At 42.8% G+C, this 25,854-nt stretch overlaps 1 protein-coding gene across 19 annotated transcripts in view; it reads left to right on the top strand.

Annotated features, from left to right (window-relative positions):
* Nucleotides 1-23,442, top strand: part of POSTN (periostin) — a 55,010-nt gene extending 31,568 nt beyond the window's left edge. The window contains exons 13-25 of one of the 19 annotated variants that reach the window (XM_028712399.2): nucleotides 731-861; nucleotides 1,159-1,261; nucleotides 2,015-2,082; nucleotides 5,384-5,429; nucleotides 7,043-7,117; nucleotides 10,124-10,168; nucleotides 11,797-11,892; nucleotides 12,555-12,644; nucleotides 14,812-14,892; nucleotides 15,549-15,629; nucleotides 18,424-18,510; nucleotides 20,443-20,484; nucleotides 21,459-23,442. In XM_028712399.2, coding sequence (XP_028568232.2) covers nucleotides 731-861; nucleotides 1,159-1,261; nucleotides 2,015-2,082; nucleotides 5,384-5,429; nucleotides 7,043-7,117; nucleotides 10,124-10,168; nucleotides 11,797-11,892; nucleotides 12,555-12,644; nucleotides 14,812-14,892; nucleotides 15,549-15,629; nucleotides 18,424-18,510; nucleotides 20,443-20,484; nucleotides 21,459-21,526 — 1,013 coding nt within the window. In that variant the 3' untranslated portion in view covers nucleotides 21,527-23,442. The remainder of the gene's footprint in view (nucleotides 1-730; nucleotides 862-1,158; nucleotides 1,262-2,014; nucleotides 2,083-5,383; nucleotides 5,430-7,042; nucleotides 7,118-10,123; nucleotides 10,169-11,796; nucleotides 11,893-12,554; nucleotides 12,645-14,811; nucleotides 14,893-15,548; nucleotides 15,630-18,423; nucleotides 18,511-20,442; nucleotides 20,485-21,458) is intronic. The other 18 variants (XM_028712400.2, XM_028712404.2, XM_028712403.2 and 15 more) reach the window with 18 other exon arrangements.
* The last annotated feature ends 2,412 nt before the right edge of the window (nucleotides 23,443-25,854 follow it).

Raw genomic sequence — 25,854 nt, 5'->3', positions numbered from 1 at the left:
CCATATTTTGCACTCTCCTCTTTCACCCTCATTAAAACGTTCTTTAATTCCTCCTCACTTTCTGTCATCAAGGTTGTGTCATCAGTATATCTGAGGTTGTTGATATTTCTTCCGGCGATCTTAATTCCAGTTTGGGATTCATCCAGTCCAGCCTTTTGCATAATGAATTCTGCATATAAATTAAATAAGCAGGGAGACAATATACAGCCTTGTCGTACTCCTTTCCCAATTTTGAACTAATCAGTTATTCCATATCCAGTTGATACCCGTGTTGAATTTCAGGGGCCTGTGAATAAGATATACACAAACTGTTGAAATAAACAAATCAATAATACACTAAAACCCAGCCCTAGTTGATAATCTCTTGGATTATTCACAGTCTACTATGCTTTCTATGAAACTCTGAACACTACTAGAGGCAACAACCTTGTTACTGTGTATTTATTTTATTTTTACTTTTTCAAGGGTGAAAGAGCCCCTGGTCTTGTCAAAGTTTCTTGATCCCAGCTCAACTCTCTGATTTTCCTTGTGGATGTGAAAAGAAACCAGATCTTGAATTTAGGGCATTTTGTTCTGGGATAAGGATTTAGAGGTAAACAAGTTCTCTGTAGCACAAAAAATAAAATAAAAATAAACAGCTCCCCTGTAGGAAACTTTACTTGCCAGTGGAAAGGCTTGGGGAATCATTGATCCAACCGTACTTACGTCCATCACTGATTTTCTTCCACAGGGGACCAAAATGCTCTCAGGAATATTCTGCTTTATCACTTAACTCGAGGAGTTTTCATCGGAAGCGGATTTGAACCTCGTGTGACCAACATCCTCAAAACTATCCAAGGCGGCAAATTGTACTTGAAAGTGGTGAGTATGAGAGTAACCTTTCGACAAGAATTATTAACCCTGTAATTTAAGTTGAAGGACGGAGACAGTATTCCGAGAGATGTGCAAAACCTGCCAAGAAATTTCTCTGATTTTGTCAGAACTCTTTTGGCTTCGCTTGCACTCCCTAAAGCGTTTTGCCAGAAGAGGATTTTCTAACATTGCCTTACCATGTGTATTCCACTATATAAGATACTAGACATTATAATAATATTTATTTCAACTGTTTGGAAATGTATTCTCTCTTTTTGTTGTTCACCTTTATTATTTAATCCTTAGGTGAATGACACTCTTCTGGTGAATGATTTAAAAGCAAAGGAATCTGACCTTATGGCGACCAATGGTGTGATTCATGTCATTGACAAGCTCCTGTATCCCGCAGGTGGGTTGTGGATTATTGTAATGTATTCACTCGTGTTCCTTAGACCATTCATGTGTTGTTTTCCAATCAAAAGGGAAGCAGGTTTTCTGTAGCATCTGACCATTTGGTAAATTGATTCAGTCATCTGCACAAATCTCACCTGATGGTAGATGAATGAACATTATACCCGTCTCCTATCTCTGAGCGGTGCCCCAGAAAAGCTTTGCCGTCGCCTATGTTATGGTATTTTTAGCACACAAAGAGCTTTTCTATTTCCCAGGCTTTTTATTCTTAAATATTTTAGCAGTTTTCACACTATTGTACTGATATAATTCTCTGCTGCTAATTATATTTTAGTTCTTGTTTAGAGCTGGTTTTCTTTTGCTTTCGAGTTCTGTTTCATGTTGCATTTTATGTTTTTAATTTTTACTTAAAAATTACCCAGAGATGGTAATTTAGACGGTATAGAGTTGGTATATAAATATCGAAAAGAAATAAATGAAGCATTTAGCTCTCTGGGACAGAAGTACTTAGGAAACGCAATATTTATGTTTATAATTACTCTGAGGAAATGTGGTGCGTTTGACAACTTGACAATCCCTTTCTCCTGTTTTCCAATTCAAGTTATTCATATATAGGGCATAGCCGAAACATTTTACTGACTTTCCATTTTGAACAAACCAGAGTATTGTTTAGGATTTTCTCTCTGTGTTAAAATTATCTTTATCTCACCATACTTTTAAAAAATCTTTTTCTTTATAAACAAAAATGTAGATGTACCTGTCGGAAATGACCAGCTCCTCACAATTCTGAAAAAATTGATTAAGTACATCCAGCTCAAGGTATGTTCTATAGATTGTGATTTGTGATACACATAGAGCCAAATCTGAATCACACTGGTGGGTTTATTTCCACTGCTTTTTGTCCATGAGGCCAGAAAATACGTTTGTCATAGAACAGCAATGTCAGTGAGATGTGGGGCAGTTAACCACCAGCAGATGCCCAAGGCAGAGACACCTCAATAACTCCTATCCCACAAAGCATATCTACTTCACCAAATGTTGATGATCATCAGTTCCATGATGTTCTTTTCCTATTGCCTACTAAGCATCAATGGACGTGGGTGGCGCTGTGGGTTAAACCACTAAGCCTAGGAATTGCCGATCAGAAGGTTGGCAGTTCGAATCCCCACAACGGGGTGAGCTCCCGTTGCTCGGTCCCTGCTCCTGCCAACCTAGCAGTTCGAAAGCACGTCAAAGTGCAAGTAGATAAATAGGTACCGCTCTGGCGGTAAGGTAAACGGTGTTTCTGTGCACTGCTCTGGTTCGCCAGAAGTGGCTTAGTCATGCTGGCCGCATAACCCGGAAGCTCCCTCGGCCAATAAAGTGAGATGAGCGCCGCAACCCCAGAGTTGGCCACAACTGGACCTAATGGTCAGGGGTCCCTTTACCTTACTAAGCATCAATACACTTTGATGGCCACAATCCTGACAGTGAGGTGGAAAGAGGACTTTGCAAATAGGATCCATGCTCTTAACTCCACTTTTGGACATCCTCTTGGCTATGCAATGAAAATTGCTCCGTTGCACACTTGCCCCTTGCGGGGTTGGTGCTCTTGAAAGAGCAAGCTGGGGTGGCTGCCCATAAACTTGACTTTGACATGGGTGCCAAGAGCCCTTAGTAACAAGTAATTCCCCAAATGCTTTTTGTTCAAGAGGATAGCAAATATACAGAGAACAGCACAGAAATGAACTCGAATGAGTAGAGCCCAATGGCAAAGAAAAGAGAAATAATTTGGTATGTGGCAAGGTATCTGGTTGTGGACAGAGCCTTGAGGGCATAGCTGTCAACGGTTCCCCTTTTTTAAGGGAAATTCCCTTATTCCGAATAGGATTCCTCACAAGAAAAGGGAAAAGTTGACAGCTATGCTTGAGGGGTTGCCCCCAATTTGCTCTGTGCTCCAGTTTCTGCACTGCAGGTTTCAAAGGTGGACTTTCCTTCACCTGTCAGGGGTTCTTCAGCTGTGATTCCTGCAATTGCAAGGGAGTTGGGCTAGTTAATCCTTGAGATCCCTCCCAGCTCTACAGTTCTGTGATTCTGCAAGGCCTTAGAAGGGAATGCTGTTGTCAGGGACTGGGCAGAATGATGGAGACTGCCTCCGCAGCCTGACCCTTCCAGAGAAGAAGAAGACAGCTCACAATTACAACAGGGGTTTGAGGGAAGTCACAGCTGAGGGGAAGATGAGGGAGAAAGTTGGGAAATAACAGTAGAGGAGGAGGAGGAGCTGGAGCAGCTGGCTGACACGTTATCACCAAAAAGCATTCAAGACCCACCATCTCCCAGACTCCAGCGAGCGTTAAAAGTAGGAGAGCAAAGAGCTTGGAGGCAGATGGCCCAAAGTGACAACTGTAAAGGCCTTGCTGCTGTTGACGAAATGGGGAGTGGGTGAAAGGAAGGGTGGAGATTTACTCGGGACAGCGCCATTATTCCAAGAGGCTGTATTCTCAAGCCTCTTTCTGTAAATATTGAATAAAAAGCGGGTGGCAAGGACTTTTCCTTGTCTTAGCCGTTCCTGGCAACCTGCCGTGGGGGTTGGTTCCTCTGCCGCCTGACAGCTGTGCACCATAGGTGCCAACTCCCTGGGGACCTGGGTGTCTGAGCACCCACAAAATTCCCCATGAAGTGGCCAGGCACCCACAAATTTCTGTACCAGGGCCATCCAAACTGCAGGGCAACCAGAGCCCCGGGCGCCCACAGTCAAAGATGCTCATGAAAGTGGAGGTTACAGTGACAGCTGTGGGTCAAAATTAATGTCACAATGAACTCAGAGCAGCAGCTGCAGCAAAGAATAACTCCATATTGAGAGTCTCCCTCTCCCATTTCATAGAGCTTAGTCTGTGCCCTGCAACCATTGCAATAGCATGTTTCACCCAGTGGCGTTGCAAGGGGGCAGGGGGGGTGCACTCCGGGTGCCATGTCTGGGGGGTGACAAGAAGGCACCCCGTGGGGTGCTCACCCCACTGCCCCAGGCGCGGCGGCACACACAGCCATCGCGCCGCCGCAGCCACATGTGGAGGGTCCGCCATTCACATCCATTCAGTGCTCAAGCAACGCATGTGGCAAACTGCTATGTACAACACATGTGTGGCGTTGCACACATGTGCTGTACATAGTGACAGTGCACATGCACCAGACATAGCGGTTTGCCGCTGGCGCCGCTCAAGCGCCGTACGGACGGCGGTGGGATTACTCTGCCGCCGCTACAGCTGCACGTGGAGGATCCTCCATTTGTGGCTGCAGCCGCGGGCAGAGGATCCCGCCACCGTCCGTATGGCGCTCGAGCGGCGCCAGCGGCAAACCACTATGTACGGTGCATGTGCAGTGTTGCTACATATGGTGCATCCACCCTACCTAGCAACGCTACGTAGAGACGCCGCACAGGTGTCATACATATCTGTGCAGTGCATGCATCACACGTAGTGGTGCCACGCATGCACAGCCGATGGTTTGCCCCGGCCCGGGTGTTGGTTAGCCTTCGTTCGCCCCTGGTTTCACCTCCTCTACTCCACCTTATTGACTGCTGTTGCAAGAAAATGCACAACGTGGTAAGAATGTCAGAACAGCCCTACTGAATCAGGCCAATGGCATCCTGAGCCAGCATCCTGCTCTCAGTGGACAACCAGATGTCTGTGGGAAGCCTTTGAGCAGGACCAGAGCACAACTGCTGCTCTCCCAACTTGTGATTCCCTGCAGCTGCTGCTGTTCAGAGGGACACTGCCCCCAGCTGTGGAGGTAGAAAACATCAGGATGCAAGCTCAGTTTTGATGACGAGTTCGGTCTACAGGCTGAGTTTTACTAGATGTTTACTAGAAGGGAGTTTTGGCAACCCTGTGTTTTTGGGAACATTTAGTTCTTGGCCAAAAATGGGATTATTATTTTATTTTTTTAATCAGAGTCCTAGATTAACTTCCAAGGATCTCTGCTCCTCTGTGTTGCATGCTTCAGATGACATTCTCGCCATGTGAACATGACCCCATGTGCTGCCGGTGCGATGGTCATTTCTTCCTTGTGAAATGTGAAGTATTGTTTTCCACTTCCCTTTAGGTACCACTAGATTTAACCCATCTTTCTCTCCCCTCCACAGTATGTCCGTGGCAGCACATTCAAAGAGATTCCATTGACATTTTACAGTAAGTATTTTTAAAGGTGACATGAACAGTCGCAAATGTTTGATGAGATGGAGGGATTTGAATGTCCGTTTTGGATAACTAGAACTGTCAAATAATGGTCAGGAAATTGGAGGGGCAATACTGCATGCGTGGCACAGAGTGGACACTAAAACAAATGTCCCTAAAACTCATTCATTAGCAGATGATCACCCATTTTGAAGCCTGGATTTTCCATTCAGTTCATAGTGAAGATAACTCTCCATTCATGAATGTCCATTAATGTTAACTGTCCATTCATGGATGTACATGGCTTGAAGAAGAGTTGCTGTTGTTGCTACTGTGAGATGCAAACCAGAGATTTCAGCTGACTCCTTCAGCAAAATCGTTTCCTAAAAGGTGCAACTGGACTTTTAATATGGAAAAGCAAAGGCAGTCAGAATACATGGGACTTGGAAGTACTGAAATTCGGCAGGATCATGCCCTGCATTTGTATCACCCAAATATATAGATATTGTGCTGGTGAAAGAAGCACAAATAATTCTGGAAAATATAGCTTAAATTATTGCTTTCAGCCTAAAAAGGAGAGATATATATAGTAAAGGTAAAGGGACCCCTGACCATTAGGTCCAGTCGCAGACGACTCTGGGGTTGCGGCACTCATCTCGCTTTACTGGCCGAGGGAGCCGGCGTACAGCTTCCGGGTCATGTGGCCAGCATGACTAAGCCGCTTCTGGCGAACCAGAGCAGCTCACGGAAACACCGTTTACCTTCCCGCCAGAGCAGTACCTATTTATCTACTTCCACTTTGACGTACTTTTGAACTGCTAGGTTGGCAGGAGCTGGGACCGAGCAACGGGAGCTCACCCCGTCGCGGGGATTCGAACTGCCAACCTTCTGATCGGCAAGGCCTAGGCTCTGTGGTTTAACCCACAGCACCACCCGTGTCCACATATATATATATATATATATATATATATATATATATATATATGGTATGGAGTTGTCTTTCAGTCAGAAAGGAGGTAGCTGTTAGCAAAGGGCTTCATTGGTATAGCATCACAGAATCACAGAATTTTAGAGTTGGAAGGGACCATGAGGTTCATCTAGTCCACCCCCCTGAAATGCAGAAAACTTTTGCCCAATGTGGGGCTCGAACCCACGACCCAGAGATCAAGAGCCTCATGCTCTAACAACTGAGCTATCACTTTTTTAAAATTAAAAAAGGACTTTGGTGGCCACAGGTTTACTGATACCACATCAGTTGTCTTGCTAACGGGAGTAGCATTGTATATGTGACAGGAACTCTCTTCACAGATTCTTCTTCACAGAGTTTGTACAGGAAGCTCCCTGCTTCAGAAATTCTCCCTCTAATGTGTGGAGGGTGATCAGAACAGTGGCAGGGAGAAGAAATAGCATGCTCCCCACATGTTTCGTTTAACTCTGAAGAAGATTCTTCTTTGTTCTCTGGAACAAAAAGCATGCACAGTCTGCATCTCTTGAGGGCATCACATTCCTGTTTTGGCGATCTCACATAAAACTCATTCAATCCCAGTAAGTTCCCCAATACCATTAAAAAGGACAGTGTAGGGTAGCCGTTTCTAAATCCACCAGTTTTTGCTTTCTTTTACTTTCAGCCACCCGAATTATTAAAGTTGTTGACCCCGGGACTAAAGTAATTGAGAGCAGCTTTGAGCCCAGCATCCGAAAAGGTAAAAGTGGTTGGTTGGAAGGAGTAATATGAATAATAGCAGATATAGCCAAATAAAACTCAGAAACTTTGAGTTTGTTGAAAGGAAAAAAAGCCCACAACGTGTTGAAATTGTGAGGTAAAAGCGAGAGATGCCACCCAAATTTAATCTATTGGAAAAAAATTAGTGCTGGGTGGGCCTTTGCCTATCCAAATCAGAAAGAGGCCAATTAAAACAGATTAATTTAGAAGAACATCCACTGCCCATTTGAAAACAATCTGTTTTGATTTTGAGGTGGAGGCAACAACCGCTTGTTGCGTGTCGAGGTCCCCAAGCCACCCCCCAAATAACTCACAACGCACACTTAATTTTTGTTTAAGGTTTTTGGCATAATTTTGGCCACAACTTTATTTAAATACAAAACCGTGAGTGGTTGTTTAGGCATTGGTTAAGACTATCTGTCCCCCCGCCTGGGGACAGAACTGACTTCCAGGCACCACCGAAAGACAGTGCGGGGGAAAGCAAGTCGGGGAGAAATGGAGCTGAGTCACAGACCCTCAATTCTCATCCGCATGCTCCCCAAAGGCTTGCCGGCCCTAGTCCCATTCCAGGGATTGGACAAAAAGATGGCAAGCCCCAGGATTCCTTTAATAGAATTCCCTTTCCGCAGCAACCATGGAGGGGCAGGCCCAGCCTATCCTAACCCCTCCTCCACCAATTTATAACCAATGCCTAACCACAACCTTACAAGTTGTGACGATTTGCTACGCAGTAGGCAAAAATCAAATGGCCCAGCCAATCTGCCAGATGGACAAAATTCCTACCAGGCCCCTGCCCCAACGGCAGACGACCCCATGACAGGCTTAGCAAGGTCAATGCAACAACCCCTTACTCAAGGGCAGGTGGGCGGGTGATCCGTTGCACGCAGCAAAGAGAAAGCTCCAGGCTGTGTGCAGAGTATTTAAACATTTTTACCCCTCCCACCAAAATTGCAACATAACTTTTACCCCAGCAACCCAGTGAACCGATCACTGCCCCAGGCCATCTTTAGAGACCCTGCCTGGTAACAGAGGGGTGGCTCAGCAGACCCCACCGCAACACGTGCTCTCCATGAAGGAGCTTTGTTGTTTAGTCGTTTAGTCGTGTCCGACTCTTCGTGACCCCATGGGCCAGAGCACACCAGGTACTCCTGTCTTCCACTGTCTCCCACAGTTTGGTCAGACTCATGTTTGTAGCTTCGAGAACACTGTCCAACCATCTCGTCCTCTGTCGTTCCCTTCTTCTTGTGCCCTCCATCTTTCCCAACAACAACCGCTACACTCCCTTTACCTGATGGTATATATTGGAGAACTTCCTGCTACTTTTGCAAGTGGATTGCGTGGGTTTTTAAAATTTGTCAGTACAAATAACAAATGATTATGACAATGGATTGGACTTCTCAAGCCACAATTCTCAACAAATCCACTTCCAATTTTTACCTTAGAAGAACACTGGGGAAAAAATGTTTTAAATGCTCTAACCTTGAATTCAATGTGTGACTTTACAGACTGGCGATGAAAAAATGAAGGGAAAACTTAATAAGATCAGGGTTACTTAGGCAACCAAGTCCATGCTCATTTTGTGTTCTAAAAGGGGAATATAGAGTGGGCTTAATAATACGTTGCCGCAAGCGCAGACTGGGTCATATAGAGGTATAACTTAACCGAAAATGCATGTTCTTTATTATTGTTCTCCTTTAAGTTCTGTAATGATTGTATTTGTGGCTTGAAAGAGTAAGTCTGCTTCATCACACGGTCTCATCCATGCCATGTATTTAAAGCACTCTGATACCACTTTAACAGCCATGGCTTTTCTCCAAGAATGCTGGAAACTGTAGCTAGTTATGGGGGCTGAGAACTGTTAGGAGACCCCTCAAAGATCTATGATTGTTACAAGCCTTAAATGCAGATCCCAGAATTCTAGAAGGAAGCCAAGAGCAGTGACTCACATTGAGTTATGCCAAAGGCAATGACTAACATTCAGTAATGCCAGGCTTATAGGTTAGAAAAGCAGCTCCCCGAGTGGAGATTAAATAAGCAGAGAAAATAGTGAGTGCTAATCACGCCCTCTATGCAGCCAACTTGTCATTGGCTGCCAGACTCGTCATCCTACCGCTGGCTTCACCCCAGGGTATGATTTGTGTTGGGCAGGCTTCTCAACGTTGCTCACAATCCCACCTCCGATGACTCAAGAACAGTCCTCTTTAGAAGCCAATTCCAGCTTTTCTCTATATGCCAACAATTGCAACATTGGCAGCCACAAAAGAACACAGAAGCATTCTTCACAGGGCCTCCCAAATGTGTGGAGAGACCAGAAGATACTTGGGTCGGGAAATGTTTCAGGAAGCCATATTCCAATCATTCATTCAAAAGGAAAGGGCTTGTCCACACCGGTGCCGAAATGTGTACGTGCTGCTGTTCGCCTTCCCATTTAATTTGTGTTGTGTGCACGATGTTCTCCTCATCCAACTGGCAACCTGAAGAGGGAAAGTAAATCCAATACGAAATGCTACATGGCTGTGAACACACTGTGTGTGCAGGTTCTGGTGATGTTTCTGGTGTGCCATGTTTTCCCTCAACTTTACTTCTGTTTTGTTTCTGACAGCCGAAAGGAAAGGCTGCGGTTATAACGGGACAACACTGGTTGTTCTGCTCTGGCTCTGTATTTCAACATGTATTTTAGACACAATGCATGGAAACACAGAAGAGATTTTACAACTAGCATGAATAAGCAAATAAGCCAGTGGTGGATACAACTCAAGCATAGTTAGGCACTTTTAAGCACCATTGACTTCACTGGAAAAGTTGAGCATGTGTTTATCTCAACAGGTCCTGGTACTTAAATGGGATTAGATTATGCCCTTAGCTTTTTATTGGAGTTGGTCAAATGTTTTCTTATGTTTAGATTATGTAGCCTAGCACAACATAAAAGTGTTTTAAAAACTGCAGCCATCTGATTCTCTTGAAATATTTCTTATCATTGTCACAGAAATAAAAGTAGTTGGCGGCACCACAGTTCGAAAAGAGATTGAAGGTAATGTATCATGAAAGAGGATAACTAATAGACTTTCCATAATATCCAGCTATGAAGCAAAGCATCAAGCCTTCCCCCCCCCCAAAAAAAAATATTTTTAGGGCAGAAAAATCACACAGCCAGGGAGCCAAGGACCAAGCAAAGTTTCCAGATGCTGTACTTCATTTGACCTCGAAGAGGGAAATGCTTCCTTCCCTACTTCCTTTTAATGTATGGCTGCTGCCACTTTTAATGTAATACTTCTGGGATGGCTCAGTCAAGAAAGCACAAGACTCTAAACCTCAGGGTCGTGGGTTCAAGCTCCACAGTGGGCAAAAGATTCCTGAAGTGCAGAGGGTTGGACTAGATGACCTTTGTGGTCCCTTCCAGCTGTACGCTCTATGATTCTATGACATCATCAAGTGGCCAATGTGCTTCTGTTGAGTTTGCAGCCAAAATATTATAGCCGCAAAACAGCAGAGGCACAAAAGCAACAGATGGGAATCAGAAATGCCAAAACCTTGAACCCGCCTGCACAGCTATTGTGAACAGATATCTCCCATGTTCCACATATTCCTATTTTTGCAGGCCTACTTAATCCATGACACATTGGATTACACAGTTGCATTTAATGTATATCAATTTACACCAGGATCAAACACTCTACATATTTCGGGACGCGGGTGGCGCTGTGGTCTAAACCATTGAGCCTCTTGGGCTTGCCGATCAGAAGGTCGGCAGTTTGAATCCATTGCTGTCCCAGCTCCTGCCAACCTAGCAGTTTGAAAGCAAGTAAATAAATAGGTACTGCTGTGGTGGGAAGGTAAACGGCGTTTCTGTGCGCTCTGTCACAGTGTCCTGTTGTGCCAGAAGCAGTTTAGTCATGATGACCACATGACCCGGAAAGCTATCTGTGGACAAACACTGGCTCCCACGGCCTGAAAGCGAGATGAGTGCCGCAACCCCATAGTCGCCTTTGACTGGACTTAACTGTCCAGGGGTCCTTTACCTTTTTTACCTTTGCATATTCATGCTCTGGAATCCCAACTCAGTCTACAACAGTGGCCTCATATGTACCAGGCATGGCTTCCCCTAAAGAAAACTAGACCATTAAAGGTGTAGGCTGTTAACTGTAGAAACTGTTGAGGGTATTGAGAGTTATTAGGAGACTTCGCACAGAGTTCCCTGGAAAGAGGGAAATTGTAACTCTGTGAGCAGAACAGGCGTCTCCCAACAACCCTCAGCACTCTTAACAAACTAGAGTTCCCAGTATTCTTTGGGGGGAGCCATGACTGTGAAAGTGATATAAGCAGTGTTTTTTCCCCTTAAAAATGTTTAGGGGTACTCTCATTTTCCTACTCATATTGAAATACTGCCCCTCATTGAGGCCAAACTTAAATTCACAAAATGTTTAGGGGTATGCGCACCCCTGCATCCCCCCCCCCCCCAAAAAAGCACTAGATATAAGAGTCCATTCAAGATATGGTGCATCACTCTGAAGAATTATATCCTAGTCCCAATAGCTTTAGGATTGGCTCTGACACAAATGAGTAGGAGTTAATTTTGTCCGAGGCATTTTCATTAAGCATTGTTTGCTTTGTACGTCATATTTATAATGCACCTTCCCATTTTGAAATAATGCTTTTCAGGGCCCACTATTACAAGGCTCACCAAAGTGATTGAAGGGGACCCAGAATTTAAGCTGGTCAGGGAAGGCGAGACAGTCACTAAAGTTATTCATGGAGGTGAATATGTCTCATGGACTGCACATTACTAACCAGAATGGTTTGGAAGAGGCAGTTCCCGGTTCTCTTAAACTGCTGGATTTGTTCTTAGCATGTGTTATAATGATGTATTGCAACTACACGGTTTTATTATTAAACCCTTTGCCTCGCTTTCCCTTCTTCTTGGAATGTTTCCTCTCTTTTTTTTCATTTTGTGCACTGAATTTTTGCTTTCTCTATTTTTTCACACCTGCCCTCTGAATTGTACCCATGAGATGGAATGTGGAAAAACTCTTTTGATTCCTTCGTATTCTAACATAAGTAGCATGTTTCTAAGAGTCATGACTGAGCCTCAAGAAACTTGATGTTTTGTCATCCTAGCTGTGAACAAAAAAATGAAAACTACCTGCCAGTCTACCCAAAGGCTCAACTAAATATTTATTTATTTTTAAATAATACATTATGTTCATAGCTTGAGATGGTGAATATTTGACATGGGCATGCTTGGGAATGTAAATGACTTATTTTTGCACTCTTCTGCAAGGCCCTGAGTGAGAACTTTGAATCTAACCATTTCTAACATTGACCCTCTTGCCCCAATGGCTGCGTAACGGAGACAATGGGGAAACATCGAAATAATCCAGTGACTTGACCGTCTCTAACTTTTTAAAACATCTTTATAGAGCCTAAAATTAAAAAATACACGAAAATAATTGATGGTTACCCTGTGGAAGTGACTGAAAAAGAAGTGACCGAAGAAAGAATCATTCAAGGTAAAAAGAAATGTGTCAAAAATACGCCCAGTTTTGAAAACAAAAGCTTTATAACGAAAAGAATATGCACAGTTTTAAAGGTTTCCTGACAGAGTCCACTTCTGATTCTGGGCCACTTGAGATAGTTACCAGAAGCAGAACAAACCTTTTCACAGAATGGCCATATAATCTCAGTTCTTGAGAAAATACCTTAGGAGGAGGAAGAAATAACCGTCAATCAAGGAATTCCATTCCCACCTTAACGTTCATTGCCATCTTCCATCATTGCCATCTCATGTTCCTCTTATTTGTTATCTGTTTGCTGCATATCTGTTTGTTTGTTTGTTTGTATAAAAAAATTATATACCACTTGATTGTAATAAAACCTTAAAGTAGCTTTTTTTAAAAAAAAAAAATACACTTTAAAAAAAAAGATAGTTGAAAACTGATATTGAGAAACATTCAAAAACTAATTAAAAATAACAATAAACTAAAAACAGATGCAAGCACATCCAAATTAGATGTCAGGAGTGGCTTGCCTAAACAAAAATATTTAAAGTAGGTATTAAAGTAAATATTAAAGTAAATATTTAAAGAGTGTTCAGTGACAATGCTTGGCTAATATCAACCTTCAAGGAGTTCCAAAGTGTAGGCAGCGCTTCACTAAAAAGCTTGATTTCGTACTATTTGCAGAACAAGTGTTATGTAGCACCTCTAACAGTGCCATTTCTGCAGACCGAAGAGGTCCAATGAGCATATATAGGGTAACGCTATCCTGCAAGTAAATTGGCCCCAAGCTGTTAAGGACTTTATATATGAATACAGACCAGTGCTTTTTTTCCAGGAAAAAGTGCTGGCACTCACCAACAAGCAGGGGGAGTGTCCAGCATGTGGGGGGGGCGTGGCCTAATGCCAAGGCTGGGTGGCGAGGGTGGATTAGCTGCTTGATGCTCCCTTGTCCACCTGCCCAACTACCAGGGCACTGCTGCCCCAGGGAAGAGGCCTCCCATGCCCTGCTTTGGGAAGGAGGCAGGAGGACTCCAGGACTTTCAGAGCATCGCGCTTCCTTCCCTAAGCTGGGCAAACACTTCCCGGGTTGGGGGAAGGAGGTGCGATGCTCTCACAGGATCCAAGAGCCCCCCTGCCTCCTTCTCTCTCAAAACATCTCTGCACTGCGTACCATTGCGTACCATCAGAACGAAAGCTCTGATAGTAACACTTTGAACTTGGCATGGTAGTAATCAACAAATCAGTGCAGTTCTCTGAGCAGAGATGTACTATGCTGACAGGACCTTACCCCTGGCGAAAGCCACCTTATCCAGTGCCAGATTTACATATAATTGTAATTTATTATTTGTACGCGCCCATTATAAGCTAAACAAGCTATAGCTTAGGGCCCCACTCTCTTGCCCCCCCAAAAAAATTAAAGGGGAAAAAACTGGATGTACATTTCCAAAATATAAGAGAAGTTCAACCATTACTTTGATAAAATACGTATTTTGTTATGTGCAAATGGCTTTAGATACCTATTAGGTCCACACATTACCATATGGCATATATTCAACACAAAAAACAGCGACAATTTATTGTTGGCAAAGGACAGCTGGACATATAAAGGGCCCCATTACCTTCAGTAGCTTAGGGCCTCATCAAACCTAAATCCGGCCCTGGCCTCATCCATCCTACCATTGCATCCAGGCATCAGTTCAGGGCCTGCACAGCCTCTCCTGATCCAAATGTTATTGAAAAATAGAGCTGAGTCTCTTCAGCATAGCAACAGCACCTTGCCCCCAAGCGCCCTCTGCATGTCACTCTCAAACCACACCACCAAATTCAGGAAAGCTGTGTGAAAAATCAGCCTCTGAGAAGAATGTGGTTGTGTGTATTGGTCAGATAATTGTAGCACTTCTTGCAGCAAATTTCCCTGCACTTTCAAAAGCCACCCTGCTCTCTTTGTTGTCAGCTATGTGTCTGTCAAACCGTCCACCAAACATGCCACCCTCCTGTAAGATACACTCAACGCACCTAAGCTTCTACTGAGACCTTATTCCACCATGACTTTTTTTATTGCTCTCTGAGATCATTACTTTGAACAGGAAGATATGGTTACCTACAGCACAACAACGATAATTTGGGAGGGTCCCCCCCCCCACCTCGCATGTACCTAACTGGATCTTTTTCACTTCAGGTCCTGAACTGAAATACACTCGAATCACTACAGGAGGTGGGGCAGATACTGAGGAGACTCTTAAGAAATTGCTGGAAGAAGGTTAGTATTCTATGTCAAAGGGGGAAGTATGGACTGTGATCTGGCACGCTCAAGGGCTTATTTTCTAAGGATAATAATGCTGATTTTAGCAGCTCCGTAACATGAACAGCGATTATACAAGGCAGAGTCTGGAAATGACTAGATCTGAACATTTGATCATGGGAATGATATGCACAAAATTAACAGGAATTCAAATGTCTAAAGAAATGAATTTTGTGAATGTCTGAAAACTCAGATACACATCCATTTAATGTTGGCAGTCACCTAAACAAGATTTTCAGCATTCATTTGCAAATTTCTGAAGCATTTAGAAATTAGCAAAATCCATCTGGAATTGGCAGTATTCAAAATTGACTTTCTAGTCTACTATTTGGTTTCAATGGAAGGCATATCTTAGCTGTAATCTGTCTTGAATTCAATATGTACTACATTGATATTTTAATTCTTGTTCAAGTGAAACAGCCAATATGCTGCATATTATAGACCAGGAACACACTGCAACCATTTATTTCTTTTAAAGAAAACAACCAGATGTTTGGCGTGAGGCTTTTCACTGCAATAGATAATTGTGTAATTATAAAGTGAGCTCGTTAAATGTGCTGCAACTACCAATTTCTCAATGTTCCGCATCATGCCATAAACATGTATTCTGTCAGAGGTGACCAAGGTGACCAAATTCATTGAAGGTGACGGTCATTTACTTGAAGATGAAGAAATCAAAAGATTCCTCAAGGGAGGTTAGTGAGTGTGAGACAACTAACCTCATCGTAATGAGTGCCAAGAGCTGACAAACTGATCTTTTAAACTTTTTCAAGACTGATTCAATTAAGCCAAATTTATGGAAGAAAAACCAAACCCAATGCATGAAATGATGAACTTTGAGCAATCCGTTTACCTCCACGCATGTTGGAGTACAATAAAGCTTTATTTGTGCGAATCTGTCCAGTCTTTAAAAAGTTCCAAATGAGCAATGAAGATTTATTTGCATTATAAATATTCTGTGATCACTTTTGAATTTTAAGATATTCTTCCAAAAGTAAGTGCAACAGGTGAGAAAAGTCCAAATCTTTTTGCATTGCTCGTTTAAAAATGAATATTCATTGCTCACTATTTAACTGTCAAAGGCATGTACGGCATCCTTCTTTTGAAATGACTTTTGGTTCTGTGCATTAAAGCTTTGTAATTATCTTCAAGAGTACAGTGCACTCATCTTTGTACTGATGAGCATGTTGATGCAAACTCATTTCAGTTAATAATAAAAAGGTGCACAATTCGCAGTCTGAACACCTATTGCAATAATGTGCAGCGCTATCTTGACCTGGCGCCACTGGCCAACTTAATGCTAGCCAACAAAGCAGTTCTCAGTGCAACTGTGGAAGTAGCAGGTACTATTACCAGATATGGCGTACAAATGTCATGCAAAATGGCTATATGGTTGGTTCAAATGAGGAATGACTGCAGTAGAATTGGGCAGTGATTCCTAGAAGTAGCATCCTAAAAACATGTGTACTACGCTACAGAGGCAACCAATTTGGTGCTGTGACAATCCCATGTGTCTGAGAGATACAAGTAACACCTTTCAATGGATGTTCAACTCACAGCATGCTGTTTTGTGCCCAATCCTTGGCGCCCATTTGTAGGACGAGGATTTCGCCACCATATGGTTGCCAGCCAGCCAATAGCATCTGAGCATAATGAACTGCCATACAGTATTAGTCGGGTGCACTGTATTGCCAGAAATGACATTCTGATCCTCTCTATTCTCCTTAATAATCTACTGATCACCAAGAAATAACCAGCAGAAACTGACGGGCAATTTTTAAAAAATCGAATGCTTATGTTATTAATCTGTATGCCTCAATTGAATGGTTTTGCTTGTTGTGGGATATTTAAGAAGTGAAGGGAAAAAAGAATTCAAGTATCTGGACAAAGTTAACAGTAACCCTGACCGCTAAATCCAGACCATATATTTTTATTCCTGCTCAAGTTAAAGTGAGACCACATCAGCTTCTGCTGTGATTATCTCACAGAATTACAGTCCAGCTGGCTCTACATTGGATTACAGTTTGAAATCCTTATATAATGAAGTTAACCAGGAAACCCTTTCTTGCATAAAAATTGCCTAAAGAACTCAGAAAGCATTTAGCAAATGTCACTTTACAGCACAAAAACCCAGCTGTGAAAGTCCCATTGAATTCAATGGGGCTCATTCTCAGAGAAGTGGTATTAGGGTTCTAGCTTTAGTTTAATAAAACTATAAGAACAGGTGATAACATATTTATTTTATCTAAGGGACCTAACTGTAGAGAAAATAAATACTGAAAAGCATCCATTTTTATGGCATTCCACAAACCAAAAGGTGACTCCAATAGTGGTTTCACAATTGTGCATTTGAGAAGAGTAGCATCTGGAAGACTGGAATCTCCCTTAAAAAAAAAAAAAATCTAAAGGATAAGTAGCTGTAGGTTGCAGGATGTGGATCTAACAGCAGGCAGGCAATTGAAGGCAGTAGCCTTCAAACTGTAACATAAGAATTGCCTAATCCAGTTTTCATGGAGTTGATATGGCTTATTCAAACTTATGCTGTAATTTTTTTAAAAAAACAACAACAACAACAGTGCAATCCATTGTTTCTAATCTCAATTCTTTGCCATTTCCCCCCCAAATATTCCAAGTGATAAATCATGAGTACAATTAGCTCAGTGGGAGAGTGCAGGTGATGGATGCTGAAGATCTCAGACACCTTCCGCAGAATCTCAATTTAAAATCATCTCCAGTAACAGGGCTGAGAAATGGTCCCTGCCTGGGACTTGGGAAGCTTCTGATAGTCAGAATAGGGTCCTGGGTCGGATGGTCAAGTAGTGAGTCACAGACCACACGGAAGTAGCTAGAATCTCTGCCATAAAACCTGAAATATCATAAAGTGATCCACTGAATTCTTTTTCCCCGTTCTTCTTGCAATTGTGAAGTGGCTACTAGAAACAGAACCCTTGACTCGTTTATTTGTCTTTGTCTTTATTTTTATTTTTTATTTTTCTTACTTTGCTTCATTTATTCCAGCCCTTCTTTTCCTCTGACTGCCATGAGAGACCAGTATAATTGTTTGAGACTTGCCTAGACCCCCACCCACCCCACCCCCATACACAGATATAAACAAACACATGATTTGCACGCTGCGATCATGATGGCGATGGCTCCACAGACATTCTGGAGCTGTCTTTCCCCAGTTGAAACTGGAACAAAAATTATTCCATTGCCTACGGTAACACAACAAGCCCTTTGCAAGTTGTGAACCGCACTGTTAAGATTATTGCAATGTAAACTAACAACAGTGCATGCTCGTTGAGGCAATTCTTGGCTACCAGCCACAGAACAGAGGATTTGTCACTTCTAAGAAAATATTTCGGAATTTGCTCATGTTCTACCCATCCACAGCCTCTTCAGATGTAACATTTCAAATATGGACCACTTTCCTGTTTTTAAAAAACCTACCCACTCTTAACTGGCAATTGTTTTTAATGCCTGTTGTAGCTGGATCTGAGTACACCAAAGTTACTAAAGTAATTGAGGCAGAGCCACAGATTATCGAGACAGAAATAAAGAAAATTCATCTGGAAGGTTAGTTATGCAGTAATATGGAACCACCCTTTTATCCAAACAATTGTTGTGAGTGAATTACTTGAATGGAAATCAGGACCAGACCTAGAGAATACAGAATTGTTTATTTCCACCCTATACTTTCGAACGCAGTTGCTTACGTAGCCTATTGGCATGAAATGACTTTGTTTTGTTCACCAGTTTAAAGTTGCAGTGTTCTGTATATTTACAACTTACTTGAATAATTTATTAGTCATTAACAAACAAACAAAAATCTGTTTCAATGATTCTAACCACCATAAAGGGATGTTAAGCATTTCTCATAGTTCTTTTACTTTTAAACTTCCAACAAGACTACAATATACCTGTCATCTACTTTACTATGTATATTAAGTTGTGCTCGCTGATGTCAAGGATTTGTTCAAGACATATTGCATGATTAAGCAGAATATTAATTGCTAAAAAATTTTTTGAACCAGGTCTTATTTAAAACTTATGCAGAATGCCTGTTCAAAAATATCCAAGTGTTTCACAAGCCTAAGCCAACTAGAAACATTGGAGCTGGTACCCAGAAAGGATGTGGGGGGAATGTGGGAACTTTCACAGTACTGTGAAGGGGGGGGGGAGGCTCAGCATTACGGGTGGGCAGCTGGTATTTTTGACAGCATCACCATTGATAATTTTTTTTTTTCTAATATCAGCCTGTTAAACTGTAGCATTCTGCCCCTACGATACTTGGATGCTACAGTGTGAAACTGCATGTACTCATCCCCCTGCCTGCAATAACTTAAAAGCACTGGCTTCCACTTCAGTGTATCTTATTTTCTTCTTCCAAATTATGGTCTCTTCCATTCGGAGTGATTTACAGGTATTTAACATTGTTTGCCTCATAGCTCCGTATCTCAGCTTTCTAGGACTGTGGATAGAGAACCCAAAGCTCTGGTCAACTAGTGCCATGTACTATTGTGTGTGTGTGTGTGTGTGTGTGTGTGTGTGTGTGTGTGTGTGTGTATTTCTGAAGCAGCAGCCCCTCGTGCCAGGAGGCAGAGATAATTTTGTTTTCAATTTTTTGAAAATTGAAAAATCCACCTGGACATGTTGGAGTGCTTCACAATGCTTAAAGTAGTTTTTTTGGATCTCAGTCTGTATCTATAGTTGCACACAGTGGCCTACATCTCACTGAGGTGGTAAGTCTATGTTTGGGTGGTAAAAAGGTAAAGGGTCCAGTCGCCATTAGGTCCAGTCGCGACCGACTCTGGGGTTGCGGCGCTCATCTCGCTTTATTGGCCAAGGGAGTCATGTGGCCAGCATGACTAAGCCGCTTCTGGCGAATCAGAGCAGCACACGGAAACGCCGTTTACCTTCCCGCCAGAGCGGTACCTATTTATCTACTTGCACTTTGACGTGCTTTTGAACTGCTAGGTTGGCAGGAGCAGGGACCGAGCAACGGGAGCTCACCCCGTTGCGGGGATTCGAACTGCCGACCTTCTGATCGGCAAGTCCTAGGCTCTGTGGTTTAACCCACAGCACCACCCGCATCCCTATGTTTGGGTGGTACTACGTTTGAATTAAAGGAGAGGCTCAAAATCACTGAGGGTTCCTTGGCGGAGGGAGGGCAACCCTACAACTAGACATGTTGCTTATCAGGGACAAAACTAGGCTAGAGCTCTTCTGCCTGACATGCTGTTTTTTTCTGTGTGCAGATGATAACATGTTTTGGAGAGTACTCTGATCACTGAATCATATCTGCCATCAGAACAGCAAGTGATCTATAGAGCATGTGAAATATATTGTATAGTAAAAAGCTTTTATTATTCATCCAGTGTCTTAAACTGAAAAAGAATTTGTCAGCTTTAAATTTTTGACATTTCAGAAGATACCTACTGCGCTGTTTCAAACCTCTGCAATAAATAATGCAAGACTGCAACACTGTTTTCTGTTTCTTCTTTTTAGAAGCACCTGTTAGAAAAGTACAAACATCCAGAAGAACACAAGGTATGAGGAGGAACATAACACTGTCGTATTTATTTCTTAATTATTTAGGCATTTATATTATGTGCAATCAATTGTGTCTTTGGGGTAGTTTGCGATAGTTTGTTTTTGTTTTTGTATTATTGTGTATTTTGTGTTCTCCTTTTGTATTTTTCTGTTGTGAACCCCCTTGGGATCTTCAGATGAAGGGCTGTATGCAAATTTTAAAAATAGCAGCAGCAGCAACAACAACAACAACAACATATAGGAAGGGGGCATTTTGTTGTTGTTGTTGTTGTTTAGTTGTTTAGTCGTGTCCGACTCTTCGTGACCCCATGGACCAGAGCACGCCAGGCACTCCTGTCTTCCACTGCCTCCCACAGTTTGGTCAAATTCATGCTGGCAGCTTCGAGAACACTGTCCAACCATCTCGTCCTCTGTCGTCCCCTTCTCCTTGTGCCCTCCATCTTTCCCAACATCAGGGTCTTTTCCAGGGAGTCTTCTCTTCTCGTGAGGTGGCCAAAGTATTGGAGCCTCAGCTTCAGGATCTGTCCTTCCAGTGAGCACTCAGGGCTGATTTCCTTCAGAATGGAGAGGTTTGATCTTCTTGCAGTCCATGGAACTCTCAAGAGTCTCCTCCAGCACCATAATTCAAAAGCATCAATTCTGTGGCGATCAGCCTTCTTTATGGTCCAGCTCTCACTTCCATACATCACTATTAGGAAAACCATAGCTTTTACTATACTGACCTTTGTTGGCAAGGTGATGTCTCTGCTTTTTAAGATGCTGTCTAGGTTAGTCATTGCTTTTTCCCCAAGAAGCAGGCGTCTTTTAATTTTGTGGCTGCTGTCACCATCTGCAGTGATCATGGAGCCCAAGAAAGTAAAATCTCTCACTGCCTCCATTTCTTCCCCTTCTATTTGCCAGGAGGTGATGGGACCAGTGGAAGGGGGCATTAGTTCACCTTAATAACATCTGTTCTCTTTTTTGGTCCACAGGCTCACCACGGAGAAGAACAAGGCTCGTCAGACCTGCAAAAAAGCAGACTGTACAGAAAGAGAACTGAAGCTCTGAAGAAAAGCAACAACAAAAAGTCATAAGGGAAAACATTAACCAAATCACTTGTTCCCGTTAACAATTGGGCATAGCATCCTCTACCCCATAAAAGCATATGGGATTGCATATGGGAGGAAAGCACTTCCTAAAAGATGCATTAGCTGGTACGATCCTAAAGAGCAGGGATCAACTCAAAATGTACCCCTTTTCTATGAATCCGAATTCTATAATTTAAATGCATTCCACCTGCAAGTAAATAAGCTTTAAAGTGAGAAAATCCAAGAGTGTAAGCTATGTAAATGTATCACCTTTAGATCAGCAAAACCATGTGATTTATGTTATTAAGTACTATTATGACACAGACGTTACCTTAGAAATCATAATAAACTTTAAGCAATGACATAGGATCTTCGTTTTCATCACTACTTAAAACATTTGCTAGTGAAGCTGATAGAGTCTCTCTCCTGCACTCTCCAAAGATAACTCTCTCAAAGCGCAAGCATTCAGGAATGTTCTTGGATCGATTACTGTACTGGCTATCGAAGGTCCCCAATGAAAATAAACTTACAGTAAACACATTAGCTTCCATTCAGAGATGCTTGAATGAAGCAGTAGATACTACATACTTAAACACCAGCACTACCGTTCACCTGTTCGAGGTGCAAAAGGTTGCGGACATTGTATGGATTTTAAACTCCCCATATTTTCAACTGTGTACATGTGGGGATGTTGAATGTGGGTTCTAACTTTTGTATATTCTTTTGTACTATCATTTTTTGTACATATAGGAACCAGCCCGAAACCAGATTGCAAAATCTGTTTATGAGTCAGGCTAATTTGATTAGAAGCAAGAGATGCTCTTTTGTTTTAAATAGTGTACTCACATACTGATGCCAAAGTATAAAATACATGCACCTTCCTTTCGTTGATAAGGGCAGACTGAATTTGAAAAAAGCACTTATTTTTGGTTCAAATGTATAGAAATGGGGGGCAGAGCCTTTCCTGACTTACAGAATTCAATGGAGCTTATTCATAAACAAGTGGGGTTAGCATTGCAGCCTCGTATGTATTTTACAGAAGAAAACAGTTGTTTATATGTATGTTCCCCATATCCCCAATGAAGCAACATTCATTTACATTTTGTACTTTCTGTAGCTGAGTACAGAATATGAAGTGGCCATTCATTCCAGGGATGTTAACCGAATTAGCTTTTAGGCATGCTTATAGTTGACGCCACTTCCCTCTGGTTGAAACTAAACCTGAGAAGCTTTGATAGATTTGAATTCGGAAAAAGATATGCTATTGACTTCAGTGGAACTAAAACAATTTATATTTAAGAACTTTGGCTTGTCTGATTTGTGAATTTGACTCTCTTGCTGAAGTCCTCTGCTTTATGGAATGTGTATTCCTGCGGAAATAGTGAGCCCTGGTGAATTCAACAGGTCTTATTCAATGAGCCATTGTACTAAGTAACCCACATGAATCTAAAAATCAAAAGAAATATATCTCCACTATAGCGTATAAGTACAGGAGACAATTGTAAGGTTTGTGAAACATTAGCCTTTAAAAAGCCTGCTCTGAATTGTTGAATACTAAAACAATCAATGAAATGCATGCAACAAATTATTCTTGTTCAGGAAGATATATATCAACTGGTACTTGGCCCAGAAGCCTTTGCATAAAGGAAGCCCTACCAATTTCCATTATTGATGTGGGCCTTGTTTGTAAATGGTCGTTTTTATAACTAGTTTATTTGCTTCTTCTCCCATACTTGTATGTCAACTATGCAAGAATCTTTGTGAAGGGAGTAACAACATTTCATCAAGGTGCCTTAATTCTGCAAAGTGTGGTTTAAAAGAATTACAGCGTGTGCCTTTATATTTTTGTTCTGAAACACATATTCATTAAATAAATTTGGCTGAATTATGGGGCTTTTTGTAGTCAATATTTGATGAGCAAGAAAACATTTGTGCTTGAAAAATTCTATGTGCCAATCATTTTTGAACAGTACTCTGTGAAACCACCAAATTCTTCAGCTAGATCAATAATGACCGACACGCTTCCTTGAAACATGGTGAGGCTCAGCAGGCGTAGATAGTGCTTTGCAAGAACTGAGTGCTCCAGAAATCTCTGAAATTCTGTGGCAGGCATGAAGTGGTTCCTTGGTATGGGAAAGACTCTCTCAGCATTTGAAAAACATCAACATATTTTTATTCCTATTCCCATTTAATGTATTGTCCATAAAAGCATTGTAAAGCCAGGGTCCGGCAGGTTAGGGGGAAGCGAGGCTCCTGCAACCCTTTGTGCACTCCTGCCAAATGCTGACTTAAGTTTGGATGATTTTGCTAAAGCCCACCCAAAATGCCAGATACCAACGTTAATTCAAAAGCAAGTCTTAAGGCATATTTGCAAGTGGCCATGACTGACCCCTCTTGCAATCAACCAATGACTGCTCTGTCCTGAAGGGGACATGATGCTGTCCTGTTGTTGTTTAGTCGTGTCCGACTCTTCGTGACCCCATGGACCAGAGCACGCCAGGCACTCCTGTCTTCCACCGCCTCCCGCAGTTTGGTCAAACTCATGCTGGTAGCTTCGAGAACACTGTCCAACCATCTCGTCCTCTGTCGTCCCCTTCTCCTTCTGCCAGCCATCTTTCCCAGCATCAGTGTCTTCTCCAGGGAGTCTTCTCTTCTCATGAGGTGGCCAAAGTACTGGAGCCTCAGCTTCACGATCTGTCCTTCCAGTGAGCACTCAGGGCTGATTTCCTTAAGAATGGATGCGTTTGATCTTCTTGCAGTCCATGGGACTCTCAAGAGTCTCCTCCAGCACCATAATTCAAAAGCATAAATTCTTCGGCAATCAGCCTTCTTTATGGTCCAGCTCTACTTCCATACATCACTAGTGGGAAAACCATAGCTTTAACCATATGGACCTTTGTTGGCAAGGTGATGTCTCTGCTGACATAATGACATAACCTGACATAATGTGTGCTGTGCTCTCTGCTCACAGTCAAAAGTCCTGGCACTCCAACGCAGTGGTGGTTGGTGCCCAGGTACTTGGAAGAGTTGCTAGGTAATCCTGGGGGCATGGCCAATGAGTTTAAGAAGCATGGCTATTTGCTCTTGCTCTTTCCCCATCTTCCACCCTCACAAATATACGGGGGATACAAGCATTTCAGTTGCATGAGTACTTTGCACCTTTCTATTCGGAAGGTGGTGAACTCTCTTTCATTGGATATTTTAAAGCAGAGGTTGGATGGTCATCTGTCAAGGATGTTTTTGTTTAGATTTCTGTATTGCAGGGGAGTTGTCCCTTCCAATTCTACAATTATAAAGCAGAGCAGCTGCAGAAGTACTTTGGACCCAACTTCCCAACTTAACCGAATTAATTCCCACTGAATTCAACGGCAATTGCTCCCTAATAAGTATGTAAAAGATGGCAGCAAGAACTGGTTAGTCTTAAAGGTGCACTGCAGAACTGTTAACCATAGCTGTCAACTGTCCCTTATTTGGTGGGAAACTCCCTTATCCCAATGCTGTGTCCCGCTGCTGTCCCTTATTGATGATGTCCCTTAAATTTCCTGGGTTTCAAAGGAAGCAGCTCCTCACCCTCCCTTCCTGCCGGCCACGGAGGAGGCTGGCTGAAACTGTGTTGCTTGGCTGCGTTGCTCACCCAATAAGGAGTCTAAGAACGACTGGGGGGGTGGAGCTTGCATGCCTTGTGCCGATCAAATCAGCCTCGTTGCCTGGGGACTCGCCTTTGCTCAGCGCTTCCCAGCAGAGAGGTGCCGGTGGTTTTCCTTGCTGCACCCTCTTTGCCGGTTTGCTGCGGTGTGGGAACCACCACTTGGGGCTTCGTTTGGCTGCTGGACTGGCTGGGCTTTCTGCCTTTGGCTCGGGAGCTGGTTGACTAAAATCCCTTATTTTGGCTGCTGGTCCCTTATTTTTGAGGCTGCTGGTCCCTTATTTTCAAATCTGTAAGTTGACAGCTATGCTGTTAACTAGGGGCCCCATACATTTCCAGACCTATAGGAAAAGATTGTGACCCCCCAGGATGTGAAATAAGGTGGAACGGTGCCAGTACAAAAGTATTCTGTGCCCTAGTAAACGCTGATTCTCCAACCCCCTCTTCACTCGTAATATAACACTCTGCACATTTACAGAGGGACCACACTTTCCGCTCAACACACATCCTTCAGGGAAGCTGAGCCCCCTTCAGATTAAGGTGGAAGGAGGTCCATGCCACCTCAGAAGGCAACAGCTCTAGGTCACACCCCACACATAACACCATCACCCCCCATTTTCCGACAGCCCTTTGAAAGTGGGTTAAGGGAGGCTT

This window comes from Podarcis muralis, chromosome 17 (genome assembly GCF_964188315.1).
Source record: "Podarcis muralis chromosome 17, rPodMur119.hap1.1, whole genome shotgun sequence".
Classification (NCBI taxonomy): Eukaryota; Metazoa; Chordata; class Lepidosauria; order Squamata; family Lacertidae; genus Podarcis; species Podarcis muralis.
The sequence above is the reverse complement of the archived record's forward strand: the minus strand, read 5'-3'. Positions and strand labels throughout refer to the sequence as shown.